At 45.7% G+C, this 27,558-nt stretch overlaps 1 protein-coding gene across 4 annotated transcripts in view; it reads left to right on the top strand.

Moving 5' to 3' along the window:
• Nucleotides 1-27,558, top strand: part of LOC146866745 (uncharacterized) — a 156,226-nt gene that overhangs the window by 93,379 nt on the left and 35,289 nt on the right. For all 4 annotated transcript variants that reach the window (XM_085601168.1, XM_085601157.1, XM_085601147.1 and 1 more), the window contains exon 6: nucleotides 13,509-13,598. In XM_085601168.1, the coding sequence (XP_085457294.1) occupies nucleotides 13,509-13,598 (90 nt within the window). The remainder of the gene's footprint in view (nucleotides 1-13,508; nucleotides 13,599-27,558) is intronic.

Here is a 27,558-nt window from a genome sequence, read left to right as displayed (position 1 = left end):
TCTCTCCACTCGACGGTATCGTCTCGATCGTGTTTCCCTTTTCGACGCGCATCTTCAAAACAAACTTCTCGACCTCCATCTTTGACGTGGGCCGTTGGGCCTCTCCGCGCCGACCACACCTGCAGTAAATGGAAAGAAGTCCTTCCAAAAAATGCCCTGGGTGTGGTGCTAAGTTCCCACACACAGACTTGCACGAGGTGTGCAATCTCTGCCTCTCCCCGGAGCACAAAGAAAAGAACTGCAAGGCCTGTGCATCGTTCAGGTCGAAGAAAACCATCCATGATCATCAGGCTTGACGTTACAAAATGTCTCGCGGAAGCAGCTCGATTCCGGACGTCTTTGGAGCGGATCCCAAAATCCAGACGGAACAATCGGGTGACGAAGAAGACATCTACATCTACAGCTGATGACTCCGACGCTGAAGATGAGACACTCACCCCGGCTCAGCAGTCCGTGAGTACCAATACCCCTCTCCCCAAAAACAAACCGAATGCCCCGGTAACACCCTCGCCCTCCGGCTCGGGTCGACACCGACAACATACTTCAGAAGCCCTGCCCTTGGGCCCGGCTCTGAAACCGAAACATAAGCCTTCCGACTCGGGCTCGAGTCATCCCCATTCCGGCACCGGAAGTCATCCCCGGCACCAAAGCAACAAGCCAAAGATTCTTCGTCGTTGTCGAAGCTCTCGGCGTCGAAGCATACCAAAAACAAAGACTCGGAACTGAAGAAATCTTCAGAGCCGAAAAAGGCTTCGGACTCCAAAAAGTCATCGGAGCTGAAAAAAGCCTTGGTGCAGAAAAAACACTCATAGACTCCGTCCAAGGAAGGCTCGGTTCCGAAATCTTCGGCACCGAACAAAGACAATTTGCCCACTCAGCCTGATTTTTTTCGGACCCAAAACAAAAAACGTTCTTTATTGATCCAAACACAGTCAAACTAGTCACCAAGCCTCCAAAAAAGAGGAAACTGGACACTTCAGAGGACCCTACAATACCTCCTAACAAACAGGACAAGGGCACTAACACTTCCCCACCTCCTTCTCCTCCTCCAGTCAATCCACACCTATTAATATCTCCACCACACTCCCCACAACCTATAGTTTCACCTCAAACATCAGATACTGACAATGACGTAGGTGGGGATACAGATCCACAGGGGGATGATAATGATGATTCACATACCATCCCACATAACGTAGAACCTTGGGAGGACTACAATACAGACCCCGACCCACATAATGACCCGGATGTCTATCCATCTAAGCCGTCACCACCAGATGACAACACTGGGTTTGCGCAATTAATTACCAGAGCTGCCCAATACCATGGGGTCCCCTTACACTCGGACCCCTTAGATGAAGTTTTTTTGCTAGAAACCTGTGCACCCTCGTAAAAAACAACGAACACCTTGCCAATGTTAAAAGGTTTGATAACACATGCCCCAGAAGTTTTTAAGGATCCAGTCAGAGCCAGGGTTCTCAACCCCAGGGTGGATAAAAAATACAAGGCAGCTCCTAATGACCCAATTTATATTAACGGTCAGATCCCCTTGGATTCCCTTGTGGTACCTAATGCATCTAAGCGGGCAAAGTCACAGGGTACAGGCGACACCCCACCTCTTGATAAGGAATCCAAATGAACTGAAGCATCAGGGAAACGTATCGCATCACAGGCTGCAAACCTTTGGCAAATGCCCAAGCTTTATTGGCCAGATACGACAGAGCACACTATGACGAGCTTGAAAAGCTCATGGAACACCTTCCTGACCAGTACAAGCAAAAGGCTAACACCCTTATCTAAGAGGGCAAATTAATTACCAACATCTCAATAAAATGTGCGTTGCATGTGGCCGATGCCACATCTTGCCCAATTAATACTAGCGTCTTGTTGTGCAGACACGCCTGGCTCTGAATTTCCAGATTCAAGCAGGAGGTTCAAACTCCTATTTTAAACCAGCCGTTTAATCAGGAACATCTTTTCGGGCCTACAGTTGACACAACCCTAGAAAAGATGAAGAAGGACACCGAGACTGCTAAGTCTGTGGGGACCTTACAATTCCTTTCCCCTAGAGGCTCTTTTCGCCGCACTTTCTACAGAGCCGGCTCAACAACCACGGGTTCAGAACAGCCCTCTACCTCCTACAAAAGCCCCCTCAAACATTCCCCAAAGAATACTTTTGCGGAGGATACAGAGGCAACAATATTAAGGGAAGAGGCCGCAGCAATAACGGCCGCACCTCTCCTACCACTAAACAGTGACTTCCCTCTACTTCCCCCCGATCATCCCACTCCTGTCGGGGAACGTCTTTCACAGTTCCTACCTGTCTGGAATTCCATCACAACAGACAAGTGGGTAAGACAAATTATCCAGTATGGTTATTGCCTGGAACTCACTTCTACCCCCCCCAAACATTCCTCCTAGACAGCACCCGATGTCCTTAGAACATTTAACACTTCTCAAACAGGTGGTTCTCTCTCTATTACAAAAACACGCAATAGAACCAGTCCCCTTGCCTCACCAAGGCACAGAGGCTTACTCCCTCTACTTCCTTATTTCAAAAAAAGGTGGCTCTCTCAGGCCCATTCTGGACCTCAGGCCACTAAACCTCTGTGTTCAGTCAGACCACTTCCACTTGGTCACTCTACAACAGGTGCTTCCACTACTTCAACAGGGCGACTTTCTCTCCACTCTGGATCTAAAGGACGCCTACTTCCATATTCCCATTCACCCGCTCACAAGAAATATCTCAGGTTTGTGGTAGATGGTCAACACTACCAATTCAAAGACCTCCCGTTCGGGGTCACTACAGCACCCAGAGTCTTCATCAAATGCCTCGCAGTGTTGCAGCCCACTTAAGGAGACAGCACATTCATGTCTTCCCTTATCTGGATGACTGGCTCATAAAAGCCAAATCACATAGCAGCTGTGTGCAACACACACACAAGACTTGGGATTCACAATAAGCCTCGCCAAATCCCATCTCCAACCGTCCAACATACATCAATACCTAGGGTCTACAATAGACACTTCAAAAGCTCTAGCATACCCGAATCCAGTCAGGATAAGCACCATACAGGCTCTAATCCAACAATTTCGGCCTCAACACTCACTACCAGCGCGAGTCTTCATTCAGTTAACCAGGATGATATCCTCCTGCATTCTCCTCGTCCCTTATGCAAGCCTCCAAATGCGTCCATTACAGGAATGTTTGGTGCGGCAGTGGAACCAGGCTCAAGGTCAGGTAACAGATCTGGTGGACGATCGCACCCATCGCTCTCTGCAGTGTTGGAACACACAAAACCTTTCCAAAGGGCGGCCGTTCTTCGACCCGGTTCCACAGACAGTGCTAACAGCAGACGCATCGCTCACCGGCTGGGGAGCTCATCTTCAAACCCATACCATCCAGGGCATATAGACCCTCCAACAAAAACAATTCCACATAAACTACCTGGAATTGTTAGCAATCTTCCTAGCGGTAAAATCTTTTCAACCTCACCTCCCAGGCAAGGTTGTCCTGGTCCGTACAGACAACATGACAGCAATGTACTACATACAGAAACAGGGAGGAACACACTCTCTGCAGCTTACACACCTAGCTCAGAGCATATGGAGATGGGCCATTCGGCAAAACATATATCTCCTTGCAGAACACCTCCCAGGGGCACACAATCAAATCGCAGATCTGCTCAGTTGTCAAACACAGCAGATCCACGAATGGTAACTTCATCCTCAAGTTCTTCTTCCATTCTTTCACATGTGGGGCTACCCAGAAATAGATCTGTTCGCCACACACCAAAATGCAAAATGCCCAACCTTCGCGTTTAGGTATCCACACCCATTGTCCAAATGCAATGCGATATGGATGAACTGGTCAGGCAAATTTGCTTATGCTTTTCTGCCTCTCCCACTTATTCCGTTAGTGATTCGGAAACTCAAACAGCATTCCCTCACAATGATCCTATTTGCTCCAACATGGGCCTGACATAATGGTTCACAACCCTATTGGAACTCTCAGTAGTTCCTCATCAAAAACTACATATCTCACGCAAGCTTCTCACTCAGAACCATGGAGAGATAAGACACCCAGATCCCAATCAACTCAACCTTGCGATCTGGCACCTGAGGTCTTGGAGTTTGGCTACCTAAATCTTCCACCAGACTGTATGAACATCATTAAAGAAGCTAGACGCCCTACCACCAGAGTATGCTATGCAGCAAAATGGAAATGATTTGTCATTAATTACACAAACAACAAAATTAATCCACTACATGCTTCTATCCAGAACATTATCTGCTACCTCTTGCATCTACAACAATGTAAGCTAGCATATACATCTATTAGGCTACATCTAGCTGCCATAGCAGCCTATCTATAAAGCAGACAACATTTGTCTTTGTTTCGAGTTCCCGCTATCAAAGATTTTATGGAAGGACTTAAGAGAATAATTCCACCCAGGGTCCCGCCCTCTCCAGTGTGGAACCTAAACGTGGTCCTTACCAGACTCATGGGTCCCCCTTTTGAACCTCTCCACAAATGCGAACTACAGTTCCTCACTTGGAGGGTAGCCTTTTTGGTTGCTATCACATCTCTCAGGAACTCCAGGCATTAACCATACAAGAACCATTTTTGCAGATCCATCATAACAAAGTGGTTCTTAGGACTAACCCTAAATTTGTACCCAAAGTCATATCTGCTTTCCATCTCAACCAGTCTGTTGAACTCCCAGTATTTTTTTCTCAACCAGACTCGGTGACAGAACAAGCTCTTCACACGTTAGACGTTAAAAGAGCAATACTCTACTACATTGAAAGGACAAAAATCCTTTAGAAAGACCAAACAACTCTTTGTGGCTTTCTCCCCACCTCATAAAGCCTATCCCATCTCAAAGGCAGCAATTGCAAGGTGGATTGTTAAATGCATCCAGATATGCTATATCAAAGCAAAATGCACACTAACCATTCTCCCTAGAGCTCATTCCACATGCAAACTAGGGGCTTCTATGGCATTCTTAGGGAACATTCCCCTAGATAACATCTGCAAAGCAGCAACTTGGACTACACCACACACCTTCACAAAACACTATTGCGTAGATGTGCAGGCAAAACAACAAGCTACTGTGGGCCAGGCTGTATTAAGAACACTTTTTCAAACCACTGCAACAGATACAGGTAGCCACCGCTAAGGAGGTAACTGCTGTACATTCTATGCAAAAGTATACGATCTGCAGCTCATATGCCTCAAACAGAAAATGCTACTTACCAGTATTCATCTGTTCTTGGCATGTGGAGCTGCAGGTTCGTATACGCACACCCACTGACTATCTTGAACAACCGTAAACTTTTTAGGGACCAATGCGACCTGTATAGGATCTTGATATAGCTCAGTTTCATGGTAGCTTCTCTCAAGGGCTTGTTATGTTTTGTCATTACGTCTGACCAGTCTTCGTCTTAGCACTGCACTTGAAGTCTTTCAGACCACCAGTCTTTCAGCAACATCATTTGGGGATTAAAGAACGGATGGTCAGGCAATATTGTGTGGAGACCACCATTTATATGTACCTTATTTACCCAGGTAGTCCAGGATCAGTGAAGACTGTAACCCCCAGCTAGGGTGGGCATGTTGCTTTGTTTATGTATCTGACCAGTTGTTGATAGAGCCAGAAGTGATGCAGCTGCAGTGTGAATTGTTCTTCGGCAGAGGCAATAGTTCTAGGTTGCCCATCGACCAGTAGGTCTGAGATGAAACATATATCCCTAATTTCCAATGGTTCTTCAATTCCAAGGCGTATTGTAGCATTATGACCTATGGGTGCCTGTTTGTGCAGCCGAGGGTCTATACCCAACAGTTTGTGGGCCTTTTGCCAGGTCGCAGGAGTGGGAGATCAGCCTATGTGGATTACTCATGTAAAGCATGCTCATGACTTCCCATTCTACCAAAAAAGGCTTTTTCTAGGGTAATCCATCTCATTGTATCTAGAATTTTGTGGAGTATATACCTGAAGAGAGCTAATAGGAACGCAAAGAAGTACGTGAATGTGTGTATCACACGCAGACCTCCTTTTTCCATCGCAGCATGTAGCTTCCCCAATTTCAAACTTAGTTTCTGCTGCCCCCTCGCCTCCCCCCATCCCCCGACAGGAGAGTTTTCAGTGTTTTGTCTGTAACCACTCTAAGGAGTGAAGGAATACCAAATGCCTCGCAGAAAAGATTCTTTATGTAATTTATAAAATTGTGCGGGGGTATCTGTCTATTCCGTTCATACCGGGCAACTTTCTATATGGGACACAGTCAATGACTAACTAGATCTCATCCTCTGTTATGTCCGACTCTAAATCTCGACCTTGGTTATGGGACAGTGTGGGTATGGTGTGAAATGTCAAGAATCCTCTATTGCCTATTGTGAATCTATGTTATCTGAAGAATATAGAGTCCAGAAATAGTCCCGGATCGTGTTCAGGATGTCAGTTGGGTGCGTGAGGGTGGTATTGTTAGGGCTTGTGATGGCCAGAATGACGCGATCAACCTCCTATTGGCTTAATGGCATGGCTAGTAATGTCCCTGCTTTCTCCTTTCTTTCGCAGTGTCTTTGTTTAGGTCTAAACAGCACTGTTTCCACTTTGGATGTATACAGGGTGTTAATTTCATGCTTCATCTTTAGGAAGGCTTTCATCATGTCTGTGGAGTGAGACACAGAATACTAGGCGGTGAGTGTTAGACCTGTCAGCCTTACGCTGGTCTCCCCCCAACCTTTTTGCCTTTTTCCTCCATCTTAGCCGATATTGTTTTTGTTGCCCTTAAGACTCTACTTTTTACCACTGCTAATCAGTGCTTTTGTGTGTGTGCTCTGTCCTTTAAACATGATGACTTTGCTTTACACCCAATTGGAACATTTAATTTACTTATAAGTCCCTAAAAAAGCAGTACTACATGTACCTAGGGCCGTAATTTAAATGCTACTAGTGGACCTGCAGCCTTGATTGTGCCACCGACTTAACCACTTAAGTTTCCTTGTAAACATGTCTCCGGCCTTCCAATGCAGCCTGTTAAAACTGCCATTTCGACCTGGCAAAATAAAACTTTTGCCAGGCCTACACCTACCTTTTTAATACATATGTCACCCCTTAGGATAGGCCCTAACCAGCCCATAGAACAGGGTGTTGTGTATTTAAAAACTTTGACATGTACTTTCAACTTTTACTTGTCCTGGTAGTGAAAAACTCTTAAATTCATTTATTATGACTGCAAGGCCTACCTCTCCCATAGGATAACACTGGGTTACCTTATTACATGTAATGAGTGCTAACTCTCAATTTAGAGCAAGTGGGAATGTCAAGTTTGGAGCCTAAAGAATTGTAATTTAAAGCCATCTTCAATGGTAAAGTTGGATTTTAAGTAACAATTCTGAAAATGCCAAGTTGGCATTTTCTTGCCCTAACCATTTGGTGCTTGCAGCCTGTATCCTGTGTCGCATGACTTGGTGTAGCTGGTAGTTGCTGTTTGTGTATTGCTCCCAGACAGATAAAGGAGAATAGGCTGTGGAAGGGTGGGCCACCTTTGATTTGATAATGGGGAAAAGCTGTCACCTTCCACACTTGCACATCACAAAGGCTGTGACTGGGCACACTCACAAAGGGTTTGGCACTAGTTTTTTGTCACCGCCAGACAAGTTGGGGCCAGGACAGTGAGGCAGGAAATTCCAAGCTCCTCTGTGGGTGGAGACCTCTAGAACCTTATCCTACTTCAAAGTGGGTACCAGACATAAATAATGGATTCTCAGACCCAACTCTTCAGTACACTTCTGTACCTTTGGAAGACTCAGAAGGACTGATGTGCTGCTCTGCAAGAAGTGCTGCTACTCTGTTGCCCTGCAGGCTGAGTAAAATAACTGGAACTGCATCTATATCCCATGTCCACCAGAGTGACTCCAAGGGCTAGTTAGCTGGCCTCTGGGATAGAAAAGGCCCCAGCTATCTCAAACCCAGCACTTGGACTTAGTCTGCTGTAAGTCTTACCTTCCAGACTCCAGTACTGGACCCTTGAAAGTGGGCCTAAAGGTGATCTGCCAGCCCAGCTGTGGTCCAGCCCTCTGTGTCCTCAGAATTGTAGCTACGTGACACATCCTCGTAGCAGGCCTTTGCAATTCGGTATTTGGAAGGGGCATATTTAGGGCGTCCCTTCTAAATACTGAACCTGAATGGGATGTATGAATGTATTGCGACTAAATTACGGTCGCAAAACATTCCTGTTTTACCGACTCCTTGCAGGAGGTGGTAACCTATTCGCAAATGGGAAGTGGTCCCCAGGGGACCCCTTCCCATTTGAGGATGGAAAAAAAAAACGTTTTTCTATTTAAACTCATCACGTTTTCCTTTAAGGAAAACGGGTTGCATCTTAAAACAGGGATGTGGAGTTCCTAAAGCCCGACGCCCAGGACATAACGTTTGGGGTCAAGGGCAACAAGTTCTCATGTGTATTTTGTCCTTGGGACAAGTAAGCCCAACCCCTTTGGCTGCTAGTTTGCAGTATCACAATATGGATCAGGGAAGGGCACTGTCTGCAGTTGAAGTAATATGTTTGCCCATATGTTAATGCAGTTCAAACCTGTAGGTATGGTTCATTAAATGAAAGCCTTTATTATTAGGGTGAGTGCTCTAAGTAAATGTTGTAAGCTCTGACTGCACTACTGACTGGTTCCAGTATAAGAATGTGTACACACGTTTTCAAGGTTTAGCAACATAAGGCTAAGTATAATGCTCCCAGAATGCTGTCTGATTTGATGCAAATATTTGCAGAAGCTTGAAAGCAAGATTGATGATTCTTTGCTTTCAAGATTAAATGGTCATAAAAAACAGGAAAGCAGGCAAAAAAAACATTTGGCTCAACTGCTGTAAAATTTCAGGTACCATTTCTTTGCAGCATCCTTTAGTAACATGTTGATGCATGGTTGTATTTCCCAAAAACATTCATAATGGAAAATCAGTGTAACCAGTTTCAATAGGATTCTGGGTAAGAAAAATAAGCAAGCATTGGCAAAGCCCGCAGGTCTGAAATTTGTGGTCAGCTTTTTAGTTTTGTCAATGTGTAACTTGTTTTGGCATGGTTTTTGTAAAACCTTATTGATGTGGGAGCTGCCGGGTCATCACTATTATAACAAACACTGGCAAAAGCACAATTGTTTTTGGTCTCAAAAAGCACACACTGCCACAGTAGTTACTGGCACTGAATCAAACTACTTTGCGTGCCAATATGCTCCTTGTGAAAGAACAGAATGCTGTCACTCACAGTGAAGCCAACCGATACAGAGAGAGACAGAATTTTAATAAACGCAAAAGGTCATGGTCAACGCCAGACCAAATTAAGGGCCCAATTATTAAAGAAAGTCTCAAAAGTGCACCCATGGTATATGTCCTTGCATTAAGTGCAGCTATATGGCTTTCGTGAATTCCCAAGAATTTACAGAAGTAGGACAAGAAATAGTACTCCTAGAAAATATTTGTGAACTGCATTGTAGCATGAGCAAATCTGCAAGTGTAGATTTGCTCATGCGAATATCTGAGTGTTTGCAGGTTTACTTTCCCTCCAACTACTGTTTTCCCAACTGTGGAAGAAGGTTTACGTCTGCCATTGTCAGGCGTAAATTTCCAACATTTCTCAGTATGGGAAAAGATTAGAGAAGAGTCGTTGAAAACCCTTAAAACATGCAAGTTAGTAGGTTTGCACAGATGCAAAAGGCCATTCTTACCCTGGAACTATTGCTTACCCTACATTCAGCCCACTAATGTAGGTCTGCTGAAACATGGCAACATTAGGGGATTGCAAGTATTCAAACACTACTATTCTATGAGCCTGGCATAATCAGGGAGGCTATATCAGAGCTCGTATATAATGAGATTGCTGCCATAATTTGTTGCCCACTTTCATGGCACAAAAGGGACAAGTGGACTTTGTTACAGGACAAGTAGATTCATGAAGCAAGCTGCCCATGGACAAGTAGATATGTTATTAAATTCCACACCCCTGTAAAAAAGACTGATTTATTTAAAAGCAATCACAGACATGTGGTCTGTGGACCTCAGCAGGCCACTATCCCTGTGATGGCATTGATTCCTAATGGATCACAAATTGCTACCTACCTCATTAATATGCATGAGGTAGGTATGTTTGCGACCCACTTGAATCGCTAATGAAAGTCAAAAGCGCTTCATGCAGTAGGAATACCGACTTCCTAATTGCAATTCGGAGAGAATCGCAGTTAGGAAATCGGTATTACTAATGCTAGTTCATTTGGCCCATGGTGACTATAAGGGTCTTCCCATGTCTTATGAATCTTCAGTGGTAATCTCTACCAGACTAGCATGGCCACCCCTTATTTACAATCTAGTTTAGAAGTTGGATTGTCTGTGTCGTTGGGTGTAACTTTGCTGGCATGATATTTTCTCCCCACCCACTCTCTCTTATAACTTTCAGTCTCAGATAGAGGTGTCTCCCAAATCAGAGTTATGTCTGGCTGTAGGGAGTGGGTATAGTCCAAGATGTCCTTCCTCTTTATGTACTGGGAGAGCCCGTTGACATTGAGGGAGATTATGGAAAGAGTATTTGCGTTAGACATCGATCCCAGGAAATATCATGCAGGCAAATAGGGTGAAAGAGATGGTTCCTTTGTGATCCTGTCTGGTGCACTGGTTATGCGGATAACCTATAGTTAACGTGCAGACATGAAGTCGTCACCTACGTTCACCAGAGTGGGGTGTGGAAGAGAGCACAAGACTATCCCAGTGATTAAGTAACAGTAGGGAGATATGGATGAAGCAAGTAGACCTGTCTCTAAGTCTGCTAACGCTGGGTATTGTTAGAAGGTCAGTGGTGTCAGGAGGGAGGCTATGGGGATAGGAGGAAAGGAGATCTTTGAGCACTGACAGATGTGGGGAAAAAGAAATTCTGTGGTTGGGTGGACAGTCTCATGCCCATGCCTGCTGGCAGTTCCCCAAGGATCTGATTATAGTTGGTGTTATAATTGGCCTAAGAAAATTGGGTGTTAAGGTAAGGAGCACGGATGTGTTGTGGGATTACCAGGGTAACAAACCAAGTATCCCAGCTGAAGCCATCCCCCCACTCGACTACCAACTGCGTGGGCTTGTCAGTTCACCTTTAACTCAGCTGGGAAGGCTTCAAAGGCGATCGGGATTTATCTGTGGTGTGGGTAGCTTTAAGCTGTGATTTGCACTTAGGCCCAGTTGACCATTTTCTTGTGACTGCTTGCAGCCGTTAGGCTTCATCTGCCGGGGTAGACACGGGGTCTCCATGTTGTCTGGCGGCTGGAGGTTACCATGTAGGGGGTCTGCCATCTCCCTCCAGTTATCCCGGATCCCCAAATTCCAACATTCTGTTGTTTTGGGTAATAAACATGGCAGCCAGGTCTAATATGCCTATCTGATGCCCGAGTGTTTTATACGTGGTCTCGGCAACAGAAATTACTTATATTTAACCATTGTTTCTTGTGAGAAATCTAGCTATATGAAGGTTTCAAAGAGAAACACTCCCTGATGTTTCGCCTCCGTGATAATTGAGCTGGCTTGTTAATGGCATAGAAAACATGCTATGATATGGCTTGGGCCTTCCTTGGGCGTCTGTCATCTCGATCTGATTCTGGGTGCACCTTGGAATTCAAGAGGGGGGCAGAAAGTGCACCAGGAAGAACATCATGTTTTCCCTCTCCATGTCCTCCGAAATGCCCAAGAAACGCAGGTTGTCTCTGTGCTTCTGGTCCTCAAGCTCAATCACTTCCTTCTGGAGGTAGAAGTGACCTTGCTCCCAGTCAATGGGTGTAGTAAGTTTCTGTTTCAGTTGGTCCAGCCTGGTTCCTATCATGAAGAGCCTGAGACTGAAGGCTTTGATGTCTGAATGGATCGATTGTATGTCTGCTGAGGTTTTGGAGGTATTATCAGCTACCATGGATAGAGTCGTGCGCAGGGCTGCAAGTTTTCATAATCTCATGTAGTGCCTTCTTTTGTGCTGGAACTTCTATGGCTGTTCTGACTAGTTTAACAGCAACTGGCTCCGTGAACAAGAGTTGCCTCGTCGGCTTTGACATAGTCGAGGATTAGCTGGAGCAGAAGCAGTGTGACCTCTAACATGTTCATCGGTCTGTGCCCCGGGCCAGTAGGCAAAATGTTCCCTTCGGTAGCTGGAGGATGTGGCAAGGATTATGTCCAGTCATAGAGCTCAGTGTCTCCTCTTGAGAAACCACACTAGTCCCCCCCCCTCTGCCCCCACCAATGAGCCATAAGAACCCAGTATGTCTCTCACTGGGGCAGCCCCATGTAGGGGGTGTCTTGTTTCTTTTCGTCTGAACCACCATGCATGGTCGAGCGAGGACAGCTGTGACCCTGTCGCCCACAAAAGGGAAACCGTTGGTTCCGCTCCTTCAAGTTCCCCAGTGGTAATCAGGATGATGTGGCCTTAGGTCTCCTGACATGCCAAAGCTTTTCCTCCCCAGGAGGTCGTGGTGCACAATACCTGTGCCCAAGAGTCATAGTTCTGGTGACCACATCTTAGGAAGGCCCTGGCACTCCGTTTATGATCCCTGCGGACATCTGCTGCTTCCGGGGAGATTACCATCCAGATGGTGTTGAGGCAAGAGGAGTGTGTAGATATGTGTGGAACTACTAGGTCGTCAGCCCATGTGGTCATTCTCTGAGTCTGGTAGGCCTCATATTCCCAGTGCTCTGGTAGTCTGCCATGCTTGCTGTGGGCATGGTTCACCAGCATGGTACTTTAGGGGCAGCAGGAACATTCGATACCAGTTGCAACACCCCCATCTCGAGTGGTACACAAGCAGTCTCTGCTGCCTCTCATTTAGTTACCGGGTCAATCCCCTAGTCTGTGGTGGGGTGAGGCCGCAGTGTTCTGAGGTCGAGTGACCCATTAAAAAGTTCATACGCGGAGCTTCACAGGAGCGCCGCTATACTGTCAGGAGCCAGACCACGCCGCCTGTTTATTTATTTATTTATAATGCACAAACTATTTCCAAAGGGCATAATGGTGCTAGAAACAACATCACCATAAACAAACAGATGAAGAGACTCAAAAATCTTTTAAAATAAGTATGTTTTAAGTTTTTTCCACAGGAGCGGGTAGTCAGAAACTTGCCGAAGGTCCCATATATTAGGGCTTAGAACTATGAAGGATCTCCCACCACATTGGGCTTTATTGTAACGGGGAGGCACAACAGGAAAAGTGATCCAGATCTGAGAGGTGTGACAGGACCATGGTGCAGAAAAGGTTAAGACAACAATTTAGGGACAGTGCCATCCATCGTACGCCCAGGCATCCTGAAAATGTGGGAGGGATCCAGACCTTGTGAATCCACGCTGGATACCACTGATCAAGAACCACACACTAATTGTGTTTCTCTCCGCTAGGGAATCCATGCTGTATTCTACCCTCTTCCCTAGATTATGATGCATAGATATATGTCTGTATCTTAAACTGAAATGTTTCTCTTACAGGGCATGAGGTTATATCATTACACATAAAAGAGGAGGAAGATACCTACTATCAGGAAAACATGATAATTGAAAACCTCATTAATTGCAAAGGTCAGTAAATTGTGCTTTAATGCTTGGAATGAGAAAAATCGGGCTGACTCTTAAGAAGGTATTCTCATGCAGTATTTTGGTCTTTCACGACCCATCATTGAAATATAGCACTTGGCGTGGGTGGAAGGGCTGATCAATGAGCACAGATGAGGTCCATGTCTTCTTAATCTGAATAACTTAACATCAAGCAAGGTATACGAAGTTCTTCAAAGAGCCTTATGAATCATTGATTGAGCGAAAGTTCTCTCTAATGCTTCACATTCCACCCTTTCTTGCGAGACTGCTAACACATGCCATTGCTGATGTGTTAAATATACAATATGTGGCAGAAGTAATCTCGTCTGAAAAGCGTTGTTAGTTTATTTCCTTGTACAGATGTGTTCTGATGTAAGTGTGCCTGTAAGAGGAAAATGATGTCATTATTCACTTGCAATACTTTATTACATGCCATTAGTGATGAAACCAACAATACTTTGTTAGATGCCATTAGTGATGCAACCTTGCACTTCTTTACAAAAACTGTCTTCTCTCTAACAGCGCAAGCAAGGTGGTGCGTGGCAGCCATAACAGGGCCTCCGTTGCTTCACAGCAGTATGTAAAACAGTCCGTCAGTGCTGCCAGGGCATAGAGAAAATTGGCAGATCCAGAAAAGCAACTTTCCTAATTTTATCTCAATAAGAGGCGACTCCTTTTTGCAGCTTGCACTGAGCACAGGTGCTGTATAAAGCATCAGTGCAGACCCAATTAACATAGCAGGAGTAAGGTTGAGAGGAGGAGAAGCAGTGAAGTGTTTAGATGCCAAAGCTCTGGCAGCACAGCAAAGAAGAGAAAAAGATGCAAAAGAGATATACAATAAGGAGGGAAAGAGAGGAACCAGAGAATTACGTAACGACCCTCCCAGCCCCTATATAGTTTAAGAAATTTTAGAATTTACACATTACAAGATGTTATATTAATAAATTTACAAAAGTGTGAACTGCTACCTACAAAACAAGCATCCTTGCCCTGAAAGGAATACTTCCTCAGGTAGACTAGAGGACCGAGAACAACCCACGTTTCAAGCTTTTTCTATAAAAGCTACATAAAGACTTCCCTGGCCAATAACCACCGTCTTCCAGGTCAATAGAAGAAATCGGAACACCTGATCAATGGTGCCTATTTTTTGTCTAAACCCAGCTTGATATGGGACTAGATATTGTGGTCGCTGATCCAGACCTGTATCTTTGAGATGAGTGCGCGAGCGAACACCTTTTCAACACAGTCAATGAGACTAATAGGCGTATAGTTGGAAGGTATGGCTCTGTCACCCTTCTTGTGTACTGGGATTACCTCCGCTCCCTTCCATGAGGATGGTATTTGGGCCCCCGCTGCGATTCCATTGGCTATGGCCAAAATGTAGGTTGTCCAGTTCCCGGGATCGTTCACAAAAATGTCGCCGGGATCCAATCCGGGCCTGGGGCTTTAGCCCTTACAATAGAATTAATACTAGACGTGATGTCTTCTCTAGAGAAGAAATCAATAGCAATAAGATGAGCATATTCAAGGGTGGGGTCTTCAATGTCTATGACACAGGGTCCAGAGAAGAGTGAGGGAAGTGATCAAACCAAGCTGCTGTTGAAATATTGTTAGTCAGCGGCAGGGGTCTGTTAGCGTCCCCCCTAGTTAATAAAAGCCAGAATTGCTGGGAATCTTTTCTGGCACAGGCCTCTCTAATTTGCTCCCATCTATTCTTGTCCCAATCCCTTTTTGCTCTAGCCTGGGCTAAGTTATAGGATCTCCTCACTTCCCTTGTTTGCTTCACATTATTTGAAATGATAACATGGGCTAGATGATGTCCTTGTTGAACATGAAAAACTGTGGCCTGGTCTTCTTCCCAGTTGCCTTTGGGTGTCTTGGTTCACTAAAACAAGTAGCCAGTTCTTCAGATAAATAGCCATGGCAAGCCGGGATCTCATCCAGTCCTCCCTGAAGTTGGGCCAGTCTATGTAACCCCGCAGTGCTTACCAAATTATTGGATTTGATTGCTTCGAGTTTATCTACATCCAGGGTTACCTGGGACCATTTTAGGCACCTATTATTTTTTGTTGGATGAACCTCGCTTGTCGTCAGGGTGACGTTAGAGGATCTCAGGGGGATGTTCCAAGGGGATGCCAAGTGCAGTTCGAGGGGGTTGTGGTCGCTGTCTGTGGTATGACCCACAGTCATATCGACCACTCTAGGCCACAATTTTAAGTCCATCAGGAAGTAGTCTATACAACTTATATTGGTAGTTCTATTGCATGTATTGGCCCCCGTTTTGTCTGACATTGTACGGTCGTCTGCTGCCCTGAGGCGAAACTCAAGAGTGAGTGTATTGAGCTGGATTGCTACTTGCGACCATATTTTAATGGGGGGTCGGTCCAGGTGGGGAACAAGCCACATCTCTTCTTCCTCCCTACTCCCACATATGTCCTCCTTCTCTAGGGGTTCAAAACTGACGTTTAAGTCGCCAGCTACAACTAATAGGTGCTGTTATGGCCCTGTTATCCAAAAGTTCTTCCAACTCTTGCAGAGTGGTCGACATCCTGCATGCTCTGGTTCTCCATGCGTAGAAATTAAAAATGTCATTAGCAGTACCATTTGTTCCCCTAATTTGGACAGCTAAAATGTCAGGGCTATTAGTCGTGAGCTCCCGTATCCTACATTGGAGCACAGTTTTCACCCAGCGCAGCAATCCCCCAGATGGGTGACCTGGTTCATTGGAACATGCAGCGCTAATAAAGCTAATAGTAATAAACGACTGGGTCAAAGCAGACCGATAAGAGCCAGTGATACGAGTGGATAGGGAGGCGATGGCCCCATAGACTATCCTGCATTGCTATATAGGCAAGGGTGGAGGGAGGACCTACCAGTCTATACTTGAATGGTTGTGGGAGTGTTGATGGAGGCCAGGAAATTCCTGGGATGGGCTGGGAAATTGATGGAACAGACTTGTTGTGGGACATTGAACTGCTTTGGGAGGTTGGCACCCTGACGCGTTTCTCCAGGTGGTGGCTCCTGGGCATTAACCGCCAGGTAGACTTGTGGAAAGGGTCTGTACCCCTGACATTTGAGGCACTCCAGGGTGATTATAACTTGGCAGACACGGATCGGTATCACTACCTACAGGTGGTGAACGCCCTGAGGGTGGACATTACTGGATAAGAGTAGTTGGCGGAATCCTCGCCCCTGGAGGATAGGCATCTTCTTGACGCTATGCTGGATAAGGCCATTTCACTGACATACAAGAAGATAATGAATAATACCCCAGACATACTGAGCACCCTGATGGACAAGTGGTTGGCTGACCTTGGGGAGGTAGGTGATGATGAATGGGGAGAGGCAATGCAGTGTCCCTGAGTCATTGCAATAAGAGTGTGGTTTAGACTGGCCTAGCTCCATGATGAGTACAGGCCCCAGCTAGGCCCGCAGGACACAAGGGTTCGCTCTCCTGCAATGGAATCTATAAGGAAGTTGGCACGGAAACTGCAAAGTACAAAGACAAGGTTTATTAACCCTTAAGGGTGGTCCTACAATCCATACAATACCCTTCAGTATTGCATAGAGTAGCACAAAGAACTTGCATACGCGGTCCCCTTTTATACACAACAGAGGGGCTCATAAGTAGGAGGGCACGACATGAGACGAGGAATGTTACCTTTTATGGACATTTGCAATACTAGATCGATATGTGGGCGGAGCTGACATACTCCTTAAGCCCGCGAAAACATGGTCAAGCAAGGACTAACTGATAACAGATGTGATCAAGTCTGGGCATGCGCCAGACGGACAAAAGGAACTATTTATAGACTGTTACTAGGCAGATTACCAGAGCAACTAACACAAAGATAAGACTCTCCTCGTGTTGAGCACATGGAGACACGACAGTACAAAATGGAGTCCAGACTTCAGTCAACGTAACAAGAGGAACATGTGTAAAGGAGGATGAATTCATGTCTTTAGTAAATGCTTAATCACATCGAAGTTGCAATTTACAACAGACGACCCTTTCAGCATTTACTGAAGACATCCAGCTTGTTAGAATAATCATCATATATATCGATTATCATCATTTCTTCTACTTCCTTAGCTAAACGTTTCTGATAAGTGACATTGGCAGTAGCTTTCTTATCGGGGATACAGAATGATACACATACAGAACAGAGCAAGGGACCACACTGAACACAGATACAGCAAGAAAATAGAACTGCTATAATTATGCAGAGACCAGTCAAAACCTTCCAACCCCAAGCAGTGATCAATGCCCAAAACCATCCAGAAAAGGACCAAGTGCCGTTTTCTGTATGGATTTCAGCTGCAATTTTATGCAATCTGTTGATTGCATTGTAGACTGAAGGTGTGTGGTCAGGAATAAACACACAGCAACTACTTCCGATAATTTTACAAGCTCCACCTCGATCAGCTAACATAACATCTAACACCATACGATTCTGCAATGCAACAATTCTGGTAATCTGTAATTCTTCCGTAAGATTCCCAAGAGCAGCAGCGGTTTGATTCGTCACAGCCTCTACCACTCGTGTTAATCTTCGAATTTTCCTACTATTTAGGGCAGCTCCAACGAAGAAAAACAATCCTAGATTGAAGTCGATATACTGCTGTAAACTGGTGTCAGTTTGATCCACATCATCAATTGATAAAGTACGTTTATACCTATTTACAGTCACATTATTCAACAACTTTAAATCCTTATGATAGGATGCAGGTGCCAGAAATACAGGAGGTAACAAAAATGATACATAACATACTCCAGACCAACCGGCTGGCAAACGATAATAACCCTTAGTGCCACACACGAAGTACGTATTATGGGATGCTAAAAAAGTACTGTTATTCAATCCATCGATGTTTAATATGGTAATACAATCACTAACACCGACGGGAATATAACCCACACTTTGGACACACAGGTCCGCTTGAGCTTGTGCCACTTGAATCACAAATTTATCTTTTCCCACAGTGTCTCTGGTGTTCGTAAAAACATATGGAATCGATTCATTGTCTGGTCGATACTCTTCCCATTCCCAAATTGTCCCATTCGCTTGCTGATATCCATCTTTATCCTGATGACATTCTTTATTGAGTCTGAAGAGTAATCGTCCCACTGTGGGTTTCCGAGTGGCAAAAAGCAAAGTGTACCATGCTCGTCAAGAGCCATTATGAGAGAAAGGAAGAGGTATGAATGGCGTTCCTTCCTTCTTCTGATGAGCTGGCATCATACCACATATCCAACAGTTCGTAGCATTGGTGGCAACATGGGTATGATGTAACATCTGAATGAAAGTGTTATTCAAATAGGACTGACGATGCTTCAATTCTTGATACGGAAGGGTATAGAAATAGTGCTCCGCAGGCACTGGAGTGGTCAACACAAGCAACTCTCGGGCAGGAGTCACGTTCTCCACAAACCATGTGGTTATCCCAACAATAGTTAATGTGAGCATAAAACCTGTTGCACAGAGGATCTTCTTCTTCTCCATGTTAAAAATAGAAAATCAATATCTTCCTGAAACTAAAAGTTTGTCAGAACTCTTCCCCTTGGGCAGCGGTCGATTTCTTCACCAACGGGCCAAGACGGGTGTCGCTACACTAATGCAGGGCTGATCCCCCCCCCCTTGCCTCACTGGCTCTCCGTTTCACTAACCCAAGGGCCGTTCTGACAACATGTCCCGATACTGAAGGATTCACTTTCTTGGCCTCAGATGATATCGCCTTCCTCCAGGAGTCGCGTGGTCCGGAAAGAGCTCCTCAGCGTCGTTCGATTCCACAGCACGGCCTTTCTCTGTGGTCAGAATCTCTCGTTGATCGGTCAGTACAGCGGGCTCCACCAATCCGGGCGGTACTTTGCGGCAGTGCAGGGAATGGATCCAATTCTTTCTGTTGGAAACTCGCACAGCCGTCCTTGTTGCCAGCAAGACTTGCTCAGGGCCCACCCATCTCGGCTCCAGGCTGTTCGTTCTGTCGAAGATTTTCAGCATGACATAGTCTCCAGGCCGGAGACTATGTCCTTCGCCGGTGGACCGATAAGGGAGCGCCTCCCGGACCTGTTGATGAATGGAAACCAAGTTATCCATTAACTGTGCCAGATAATCATTCATCATTACACAAGGTACATCATACACAGTCTTAGGTTTTGGTGGACCCCAAATATTCATTGGACGTCCAAAGACAATCTCATACGGTGTAAGACCGATTCGCGAGTGCGGTACCGACCTAATTGACAACAATGCCAGCGGTAAAGCGTCTGGCCAAGTCAAAGACGTTGAAGCTTGAATTTTGGCGATCTTGAGCTTCAGTGTACCATTATACTTCTCGACTAGTCCTGCAGATTGAGGGTGGAATACTGCATGGAACTTCTGGGTGATGCCTAGACCCTTCAGAACATACTTTATAACGTCCGCTATAAAGTGGGGCCCGTTATCACTCCACAGAAGCCTACAAACGCCATATCGAGGGAAGAACTCCTTCAACAGCATCTTAGCGGTAGTCATTGCAGTATTGTCTTTCGTAGGGTAGGCCTCAACCCATTTGCTAAAGGCACACACCACTACTAGGACATACTTCAAATTGTTACAACGCTCGAGCTGAATGTAATCCATCTGTAAAACCTCAAAGGGTGCAGTAGGCGTTACGAACCCTCCTGCTGGGGTCCGAGTCCCCTTTCCTGGGTTGTACCTCAGGCAGATCATACAGGTCTGTACCACCCTCTTTGCCGTGCTAGCAATCTCTGGATGCTCCCAGACTTGGGTAAGCAATTTTACAATTGCGGAAGCTCCAACATGTGCTAGCCCATGTGCCATCTGAACCATAGGTTGTACAAAAGCTGTGGGTAATTTCCATCGATCCATCTGCTTATTTCTCCAGCAACCCTCATCATCCAATTCTCCCTCACTGGACCATTGCTCCCGTTCTTTGTCAGAAGCGGTCCTCTGTATTTCTCGCACTTCTTCCTTTGCATCATGCCATCTTTCTACTTGTGACTTCACTACATGCATGGCAGTAACACCGGGCTGCATCGCAGTCTCCCGCGCCACTCGGTCTGCTAACGCATTCCCTTCTCCAACTTTATCGACTACTTTCCTATGGGCGCTACATTTAATGATAGCAATTTTCTTCGGATATGTCAATGCAGTTAAAAGATTTTGAACTAACTCCCCATGCATTATTTGTACTCCATGCGACGTTAAGAACCCTCTTTCCTTCCAGAGCAGGCCGAAATCGTGCGCTACTCCGAAGGCATAGCGGCTGTCTGTATAAACATTCACACACAATCCTGTACTGAGCTCACATGCTCGTGTTAATGCTATCAGTTCCGCTGCTTGAGCTGATTTCTGTGGTATGCGTGCTGTCTCCACTATTGTTTGCAATGTGGTAATCGCATACGCTGCCGAAGTCGTACCATCTGGTAGCTTCAGGCATGACCCATCCACCCACAGTTCTCCATCTACATCTGAAAAGGGCGTATCCTGGAGATCAATACGACCCTTTGTTTGTTCCTCGGTCACAAGGATACAATCATGTGCTTCTCGTGCCTCAGGCCGAGTCTCGGGGTATGGCAACAATGTGGCAGGATTTAACGTCACGCACCTCTTCAACGTGATATGAGGATCCAAAAGCGTCAGCTCATATCCCGTTAAACGGGCACTGGTCAAATGCTGCGTCTTTGTCTGATTAAGCAGGGCATCAACAGCATGGGGGACTAATACCAACAGCTTATGAGATAACACAATTCCCTCGCTCTGGCGTATTGACACAGCTGTCGCCGCAACCGAGCGAAAACAACCAGGCAATGCTCGGGCAACAGGATCAAGTACAGCCGAAAAATATGCACAAGGGCGCTGCTTATCGCCGTGCATCTGCACTAAAACTGATAATGCACATCCATCTTTCTCATGCACATACAACGAAAAAGGCTTGGTATAATCAGGTGTTCCTAATACTGGTGCTGAACAGAGGGCCTGTCGCAGTTTCTGAAAGGCAGTGTCACACTCATCCGTCCAGGGGAGCGGGATAGGTGTATCTTTTGTCAAAAGGGCTAACAATGGCTTGGCTATATACGAAAACCCTAATATCCACTGCCTGCAAAAGGAGACAAGACCCAAAAATGCGCGCACGTCCTTCTGCGTGGACGGCGTCGATGTATCCGGAATCAATTGAACACGGTCTGGTGTGAGTGCACGTCCCTCCTTAGACAAAAGGTGACCTAAATAAGTCACCTTTGGTCTACAAAATTGCAACTTTTTCCGAGAGACTTTATGATTGTGGGATGCCAAAAAGGAAAGCAAAGACAACGTACTCGTTTCACACAACTCCGGGGTGTCGGCCGCCAGCAAGATGTCATCGACATATTGAATGAGGGCGACACCCTCGGGCAGAACAAAGGAGTCCAATTGTCTTTTCAAGGCTTGACTGTAGATGCTAGGGCTTTCCGTATAGCCCTGGGGAATTCTACAAAATCGGTAAGACCTATTATTGAGAGTGAAACCAAAAAGGTATCGACTATCGGGATGGATGGGAATTGAAAAGAAGGCATTTTTCAAATCAATAACTGAAAACGTGGTCGCCGTAGGCGGGACCAAGGTAAGCAACGTCGTGATATCCGAAACCACTGGGTATTGAGGTATCACGATCTTGTTTACTTCTCTCAAATCAATGATAAACCGATAGACTTTGGCATCCGTATCCTTTTTCAGAATGGGTAGAATCGGGCTATTACAAACATTATAGGGAACTTCTTCCACCACTCCCACCTTAATCAGATCCTGCACAATCTGTATAAGAGCCTCTTCCCCCTCCTGCGAAATACGATACTGTGGAAGGCGTGGTAACACCGCCCCCTCCTGGACACTAATGTGAACAGGCGGAATCACCATCTGTCCCACATCAGTATCCGAGGTGGCCCACAGAGCACAAGGGAGGGTAGCTAACACAACATCTTCTGTAACCACACACATCCGTTCAGACAGGGGGTAATTGTCATTCAATATCACTCACACTCCAGCAGGGGAACACCGGATCGTAGTTCTGAAGTGCTTCAGCATATCAAGGCCCATAATATTATCCGGAGTGTTCGGAGCTAACAAAAACGGACAGGGTGCAGAAAAGGAATTAACCCGAAATGTAAGGGGCTGCGAAAGAGGGCTTCGGGAGAGTGTTCCATCAAACCCTACCGATGTAACCACTAAGCCAGACGGGGGAGCCCTCGGAACCAATTGTTTAGACAGCGCACTACGAGTCGCTCCTGTGTCCACTAGAAACTGGTCAGTGGAGCCCAAAACCTCAGCTGATACGTAAGGACCCCTCTGATCAACTGGCACCTCAACTGATTCTAACCCCCATCCAACGCATTCCTATGCATGCTGAGAATCATGATACCCAGACCGGTCAATCCCCGACACTTGATACTGATTTTGTCGATCAAAAACATTAGACCTATCTCGTTGCTGCCCAGCAAGGTCAAACCGAGCGTGATCATTAGAATTCCCTCTAAAATTCGAGAAACCCCCTCTACCTCTGGGGCCACTCTGAGCGTGTCCCTGACCGTGCCCCTGCCGTGAAGCATGCAACGCTGGGCATTCTCTGGCCCAGTGCCCCGATTGCTTACAATACGCACATTGATTCCTATTCAGATCAGATCGGCCCGAGGGAGGACCATAAAATCCTCCCCTACCTCTATTTACACCCCGTCGGGGCGGACCATATACTTGTGCTAACATCACCTTCGTTTTTAAATCCTTCGATTTCTTTTCCTCCTGCCCCTTCGCTTCTAGCTCCTGGCGCTCATAGTACTGAGCTATAGTCAGAAGGGCTGTCGGGGTCGTAGTGGACCAAGAACTTTCACTCGCTTTGAGGCGAGCTGCAATCGCCGGTAATAAATTCGCCACATATTTGTCAGCAAAAAGGTGCCGACCCGTATCATCCGTAAGAGACTGACCACTAAAATCATGGAACGTCTCCTCAAAGCGAGTGAAGAAATCTGCAACTGATTCATCGGCTTTCTGCTTACACGAGGCTAGCATATTCCAGTCAATCTTTTTAGGAGGAATGATGGTCTTCAACTTAGTCAGAATAGCAGCGGGGAGATCTAAAATAATCTGAGGTGGTTTCTGCGCGGGCTTTCTCTCCCTATCCTCATCCTCAAGTTCAGACCATCGAGCCTTAAAAGTGGCAGCATCATCTACCTTCCGCACGGATCGCCACATATCTGGTGGTAGAATAAGCCCAAAGAACAAATCTATATCCGCTAAGGTCATAATACAAGAATTCAAGGCCCCCTCGACTTCTTCGTAAAAGGCCGCTGGATTCTTGCGGGGATCAGGCAACGCATTCTTTAATGCCATGACGTCAGCCCTGTGCCAGGGAGTATAAACCCAATTATACACAAAATATCCCTTAGCATCGGCGGAGGTAATATCCGAGCTAGTCCCCGCTCCTTTAGGAGGAACATACAAAGGCGCCGCCTCGCGCATTGGTTTAGCATGCACTGGATCGCTCTTATCTGATTGAGAGATGGATGAATGGCCGCCTCCAGTACGCGAATCCGACCGCCTTTCCTCCTCAAGATGTTGGCGCGCTTTCTCTTTAAGATCTGCTGCCGCATCCCGCAACGCAAACAGTCGCCGAACCGCTTCAGGCGCCTTAGAGGGAGAGAAAACACCATTACGCAATGCTTTGGCATCCAATACCACATCGTCAGGTTCAAAGACGCTGGAATATTTCCGAAAGGCACCAATCACTTCATCAGAAAAGTGTCCCAAGAAATACAACCTTTCTCTATCCTGCCACGGTTCCCAAGAAGCCAACAGTTCATCAAGGGATAACTTGCCCTTACATGCACGATAAGAAACCTGCCGAAGCTCACCCATTCGCTCAGCCGATAACATGGACCGCGTGTCTACCTTACTCGAACCCGATCCAGAATCTTGTGGCCTCGGGGCAGACGCGCCAACATAAGGAGGCGGAGAACGATCTAATAAATAAAAATCATCGTCATGATTATTAAGGACAGGATAGAGTGGCTGACGAACAACATATTGACCCGAGACTTGTAACCTATGTTCTTTCTCTTGTTTCTCCGTCTGTTCTCTTTCCTCCCGACGCTTTGCTTCCTGCGCTCTCACATGATCATTCTTTTGTTGCTCTTTATCAAACAGCGCTTTCTCGCGTTTCTCTCGCTCACGCACTTCCTTCACCCATAGTCGCACACATTCAAACATATCTTGCCGCGCACGCCGTTTACACATACACTGTTCCACATACTCAATCTTACGTATATCAAACGACCCATACAACGGCCACCGTAACTCAGGATCCTTTCTGGTATATTTCCTCCATACTGTGCTGTACATTATGGAGGAAAGACCATGCTTCACATACATATCCCTATTAGGAGTCCCCTCTGGGGGAGCTGGAGCAGATTCCTCGAGGTTTAACCGGTTTCCAAAGCAGCAGCACCACTTACGGAGTGCGCTAAAAGCAGGCATGCTCAAAAATAATGCAGAATATGCAGTATTATCAAAAAAATGGCACTTAAACGTTGTGCTGGTCAAAGTTACACAGTTCCGGAGAAATATCTCCACATTACCTGCCTATATGTGTTGCAACGCATATATTCTCACAATAATCAATACAAGATATGACCGGTCATCACAAATCAAACTCAAATAGCCAACCCAGGCTTCAAAAACTCGGAGCAAGTACCGTACAACGGTTCTTACCAATCAAGAGTCCAGATTCCACCTGCCAAGCTCCGAAATTCGCCCAAACGGCTGTCACGGCAGAACCGACAGAAGAGGTCTCAGTCGAGGACCGGCGCCACCCAGATGGTCAGCTCGGAAAGGAAGGAAGAAAAACCTCGGGATGCCAGGACTAAAGTGCCTCTGGCAGTGATCACATCCCCGGCCAAATTCCTCACCTTCGTCGCGACCAATCCTTCGAGCATCCGAGTCGCCGATGAGCCCCACGTGACGGGCGCCAATTGATGAGTACAGGCCCCAGCTAGGCCCGCAGGACACAAGGGTTCGCTCTCCTGCAATGGAATCTATAAGGAAGTTGGCACGGAAACTGCAAAGTACAAAGACAAGGTTTATTAACCCTTAAGGGTGGTCCTACAATCCATACAATACCCTTCAGTATTGCATAGAGTAGCACAAAGAACTTGCATACGCGGTCCCCTTTTATACACAACAGAGGGGCTCATAAGTAGGAGGGCACGACATGAGACGAGGAATGTTACCTTTTATGGACATTTGCAATACTAGATCGATATGTGGGCGGAGCTGACATACTCCTTAAGCCCGCGAAAACATGGTCAAGCAAGGACTAACTGATAACAGATGTGATCAAGTCTGGGCATGCGCCAGACGGACAAAAGGAACTATTTATAGACTGTTACTAGGCAGATTACAAGAGCAACTAACACAAAGATAAGACTCTCCTCGTGTTGAGCACATGGAGACACGACAGTACAAAATGGAGTCCAGACTTCAGTCAACGTAACAAGAGGAACATGTGTAAAGGAGGATGAATTCATGTCTTTAGTAAATGCTTAATCACATCGAAGTTGCAATTTACAACACTCCATATCGGACACGGGTCCTAATATTCTAGAATGCTGCTCTAAAGGATAGGGAGAAGCAAAACCTGTCACTGTTTGAGAGGCTGCTGACAGGAAGGAACCTTTATTCACACTATGGACATGCCCAGTTAAATAGACCTTTTGGGAGGGAGTGATGTCCAGAGTTGTGGCATTAGAGTTCCTGACTGATGCCAGATGGCTTCTCCTGAATGTGCACGGGGAGTGTCGCTGGCCCAAATACTCGAAATTGTTGCTGGAGGTCGGGGCCTGGGTGGCAAAATGGAACGTGGCATGGTCATAGGGTTCCTTGATCCCCCTCGGGATTCCTGACTGGGAGAAATACATGAATTGGTGCCAAAAGGCGGAGAAAGTGGTATATCAGAGCAGGGGGTGCCACAAAAATGAGAAAAGATATGGGGTGGCTGAAGTGCCTATCGCGGACTAGGTGCCGCTGGAATGGAGTTCTCACGATTTGTATGCATGAAGTGACAGGGTACAAGTCTAGGATGTGCACTTGTCTCTCAAACCCCAGTTTCCTATATACAAATATGCTGTATTAATGTATGCTATCTCAGTATGCCTCTCTCTTTTACCTGACGGCTGCACTTTGTTTTGCTGCTTTGTTCTGGAAAAGAATAAAAAGATGTTTCAAAAAAAAAATTGTATGCAGAATTAGAAATAGAAATACTTAGAAAAGAGAGAAAGACAAGAAAGAAAAATGGGATAATGTATTTTACAGATAAATAAGATCTAATCATTAATGTTGTGGTCAAGAAAAATATTTACTGCAGTAAAAATAGAAATTCGTATTCATGGTCAATTGATGATCAAATGAGTAACAGCTATCTTTCTATTTACAGGGCACAGACAGTATTTGAATAAAGGCAACCAAAAAAGGTCTCTTTTAATTTTTTGGGAAGTAGCAAAAAGTGTACAAATTGCCTATTCTTTGGGTAGCACATACTCCGTTCCACCAAGAAAAATAAGTTGATTTGATAGAGTCTTTCCAGGAACAAATTATCTGATCGCAGTTCGTATAACCAGATGTAGAAATCCAAAGACATTAATAGACAGATTATTAGAAATAGACAGGATACCTAAATATATTAGCAAAGACACATGGAATCTTAAAACCAAGAATATCTTTAATCTTGCTCTGTGTAGATTTTTAAAATATGTGAACATATTTAGAGTGAAACAGGCGATGTAGTAAGGTTTCTTCTTTGGGCTGATGGAACCAACACCTTGAGTTTCCAGTGTAGCCAAACATGTTTAGCCTGGCAGATGTAAACAATAATATATTATAGATAAACGTGTGGGTAAAATTAGCATCTTTGTATGTAT

The sequence above is a fragment of the Triturus cristatus genome, chromosome 1_2 (assembly GCF_964204655.1).
Source record: "Triturus cristatus chromosome 1_2, aTriCri1.1, whole genome shotgun sequence".
NCBI lineage: Eukaryota > Metazoa > Chordata > Amphibia > Caudata > Salamandridae > Triturus > Triturus cristatus.
This window is presented reverse-complemented; position numbering and strand designations above follow the sequence as displayed.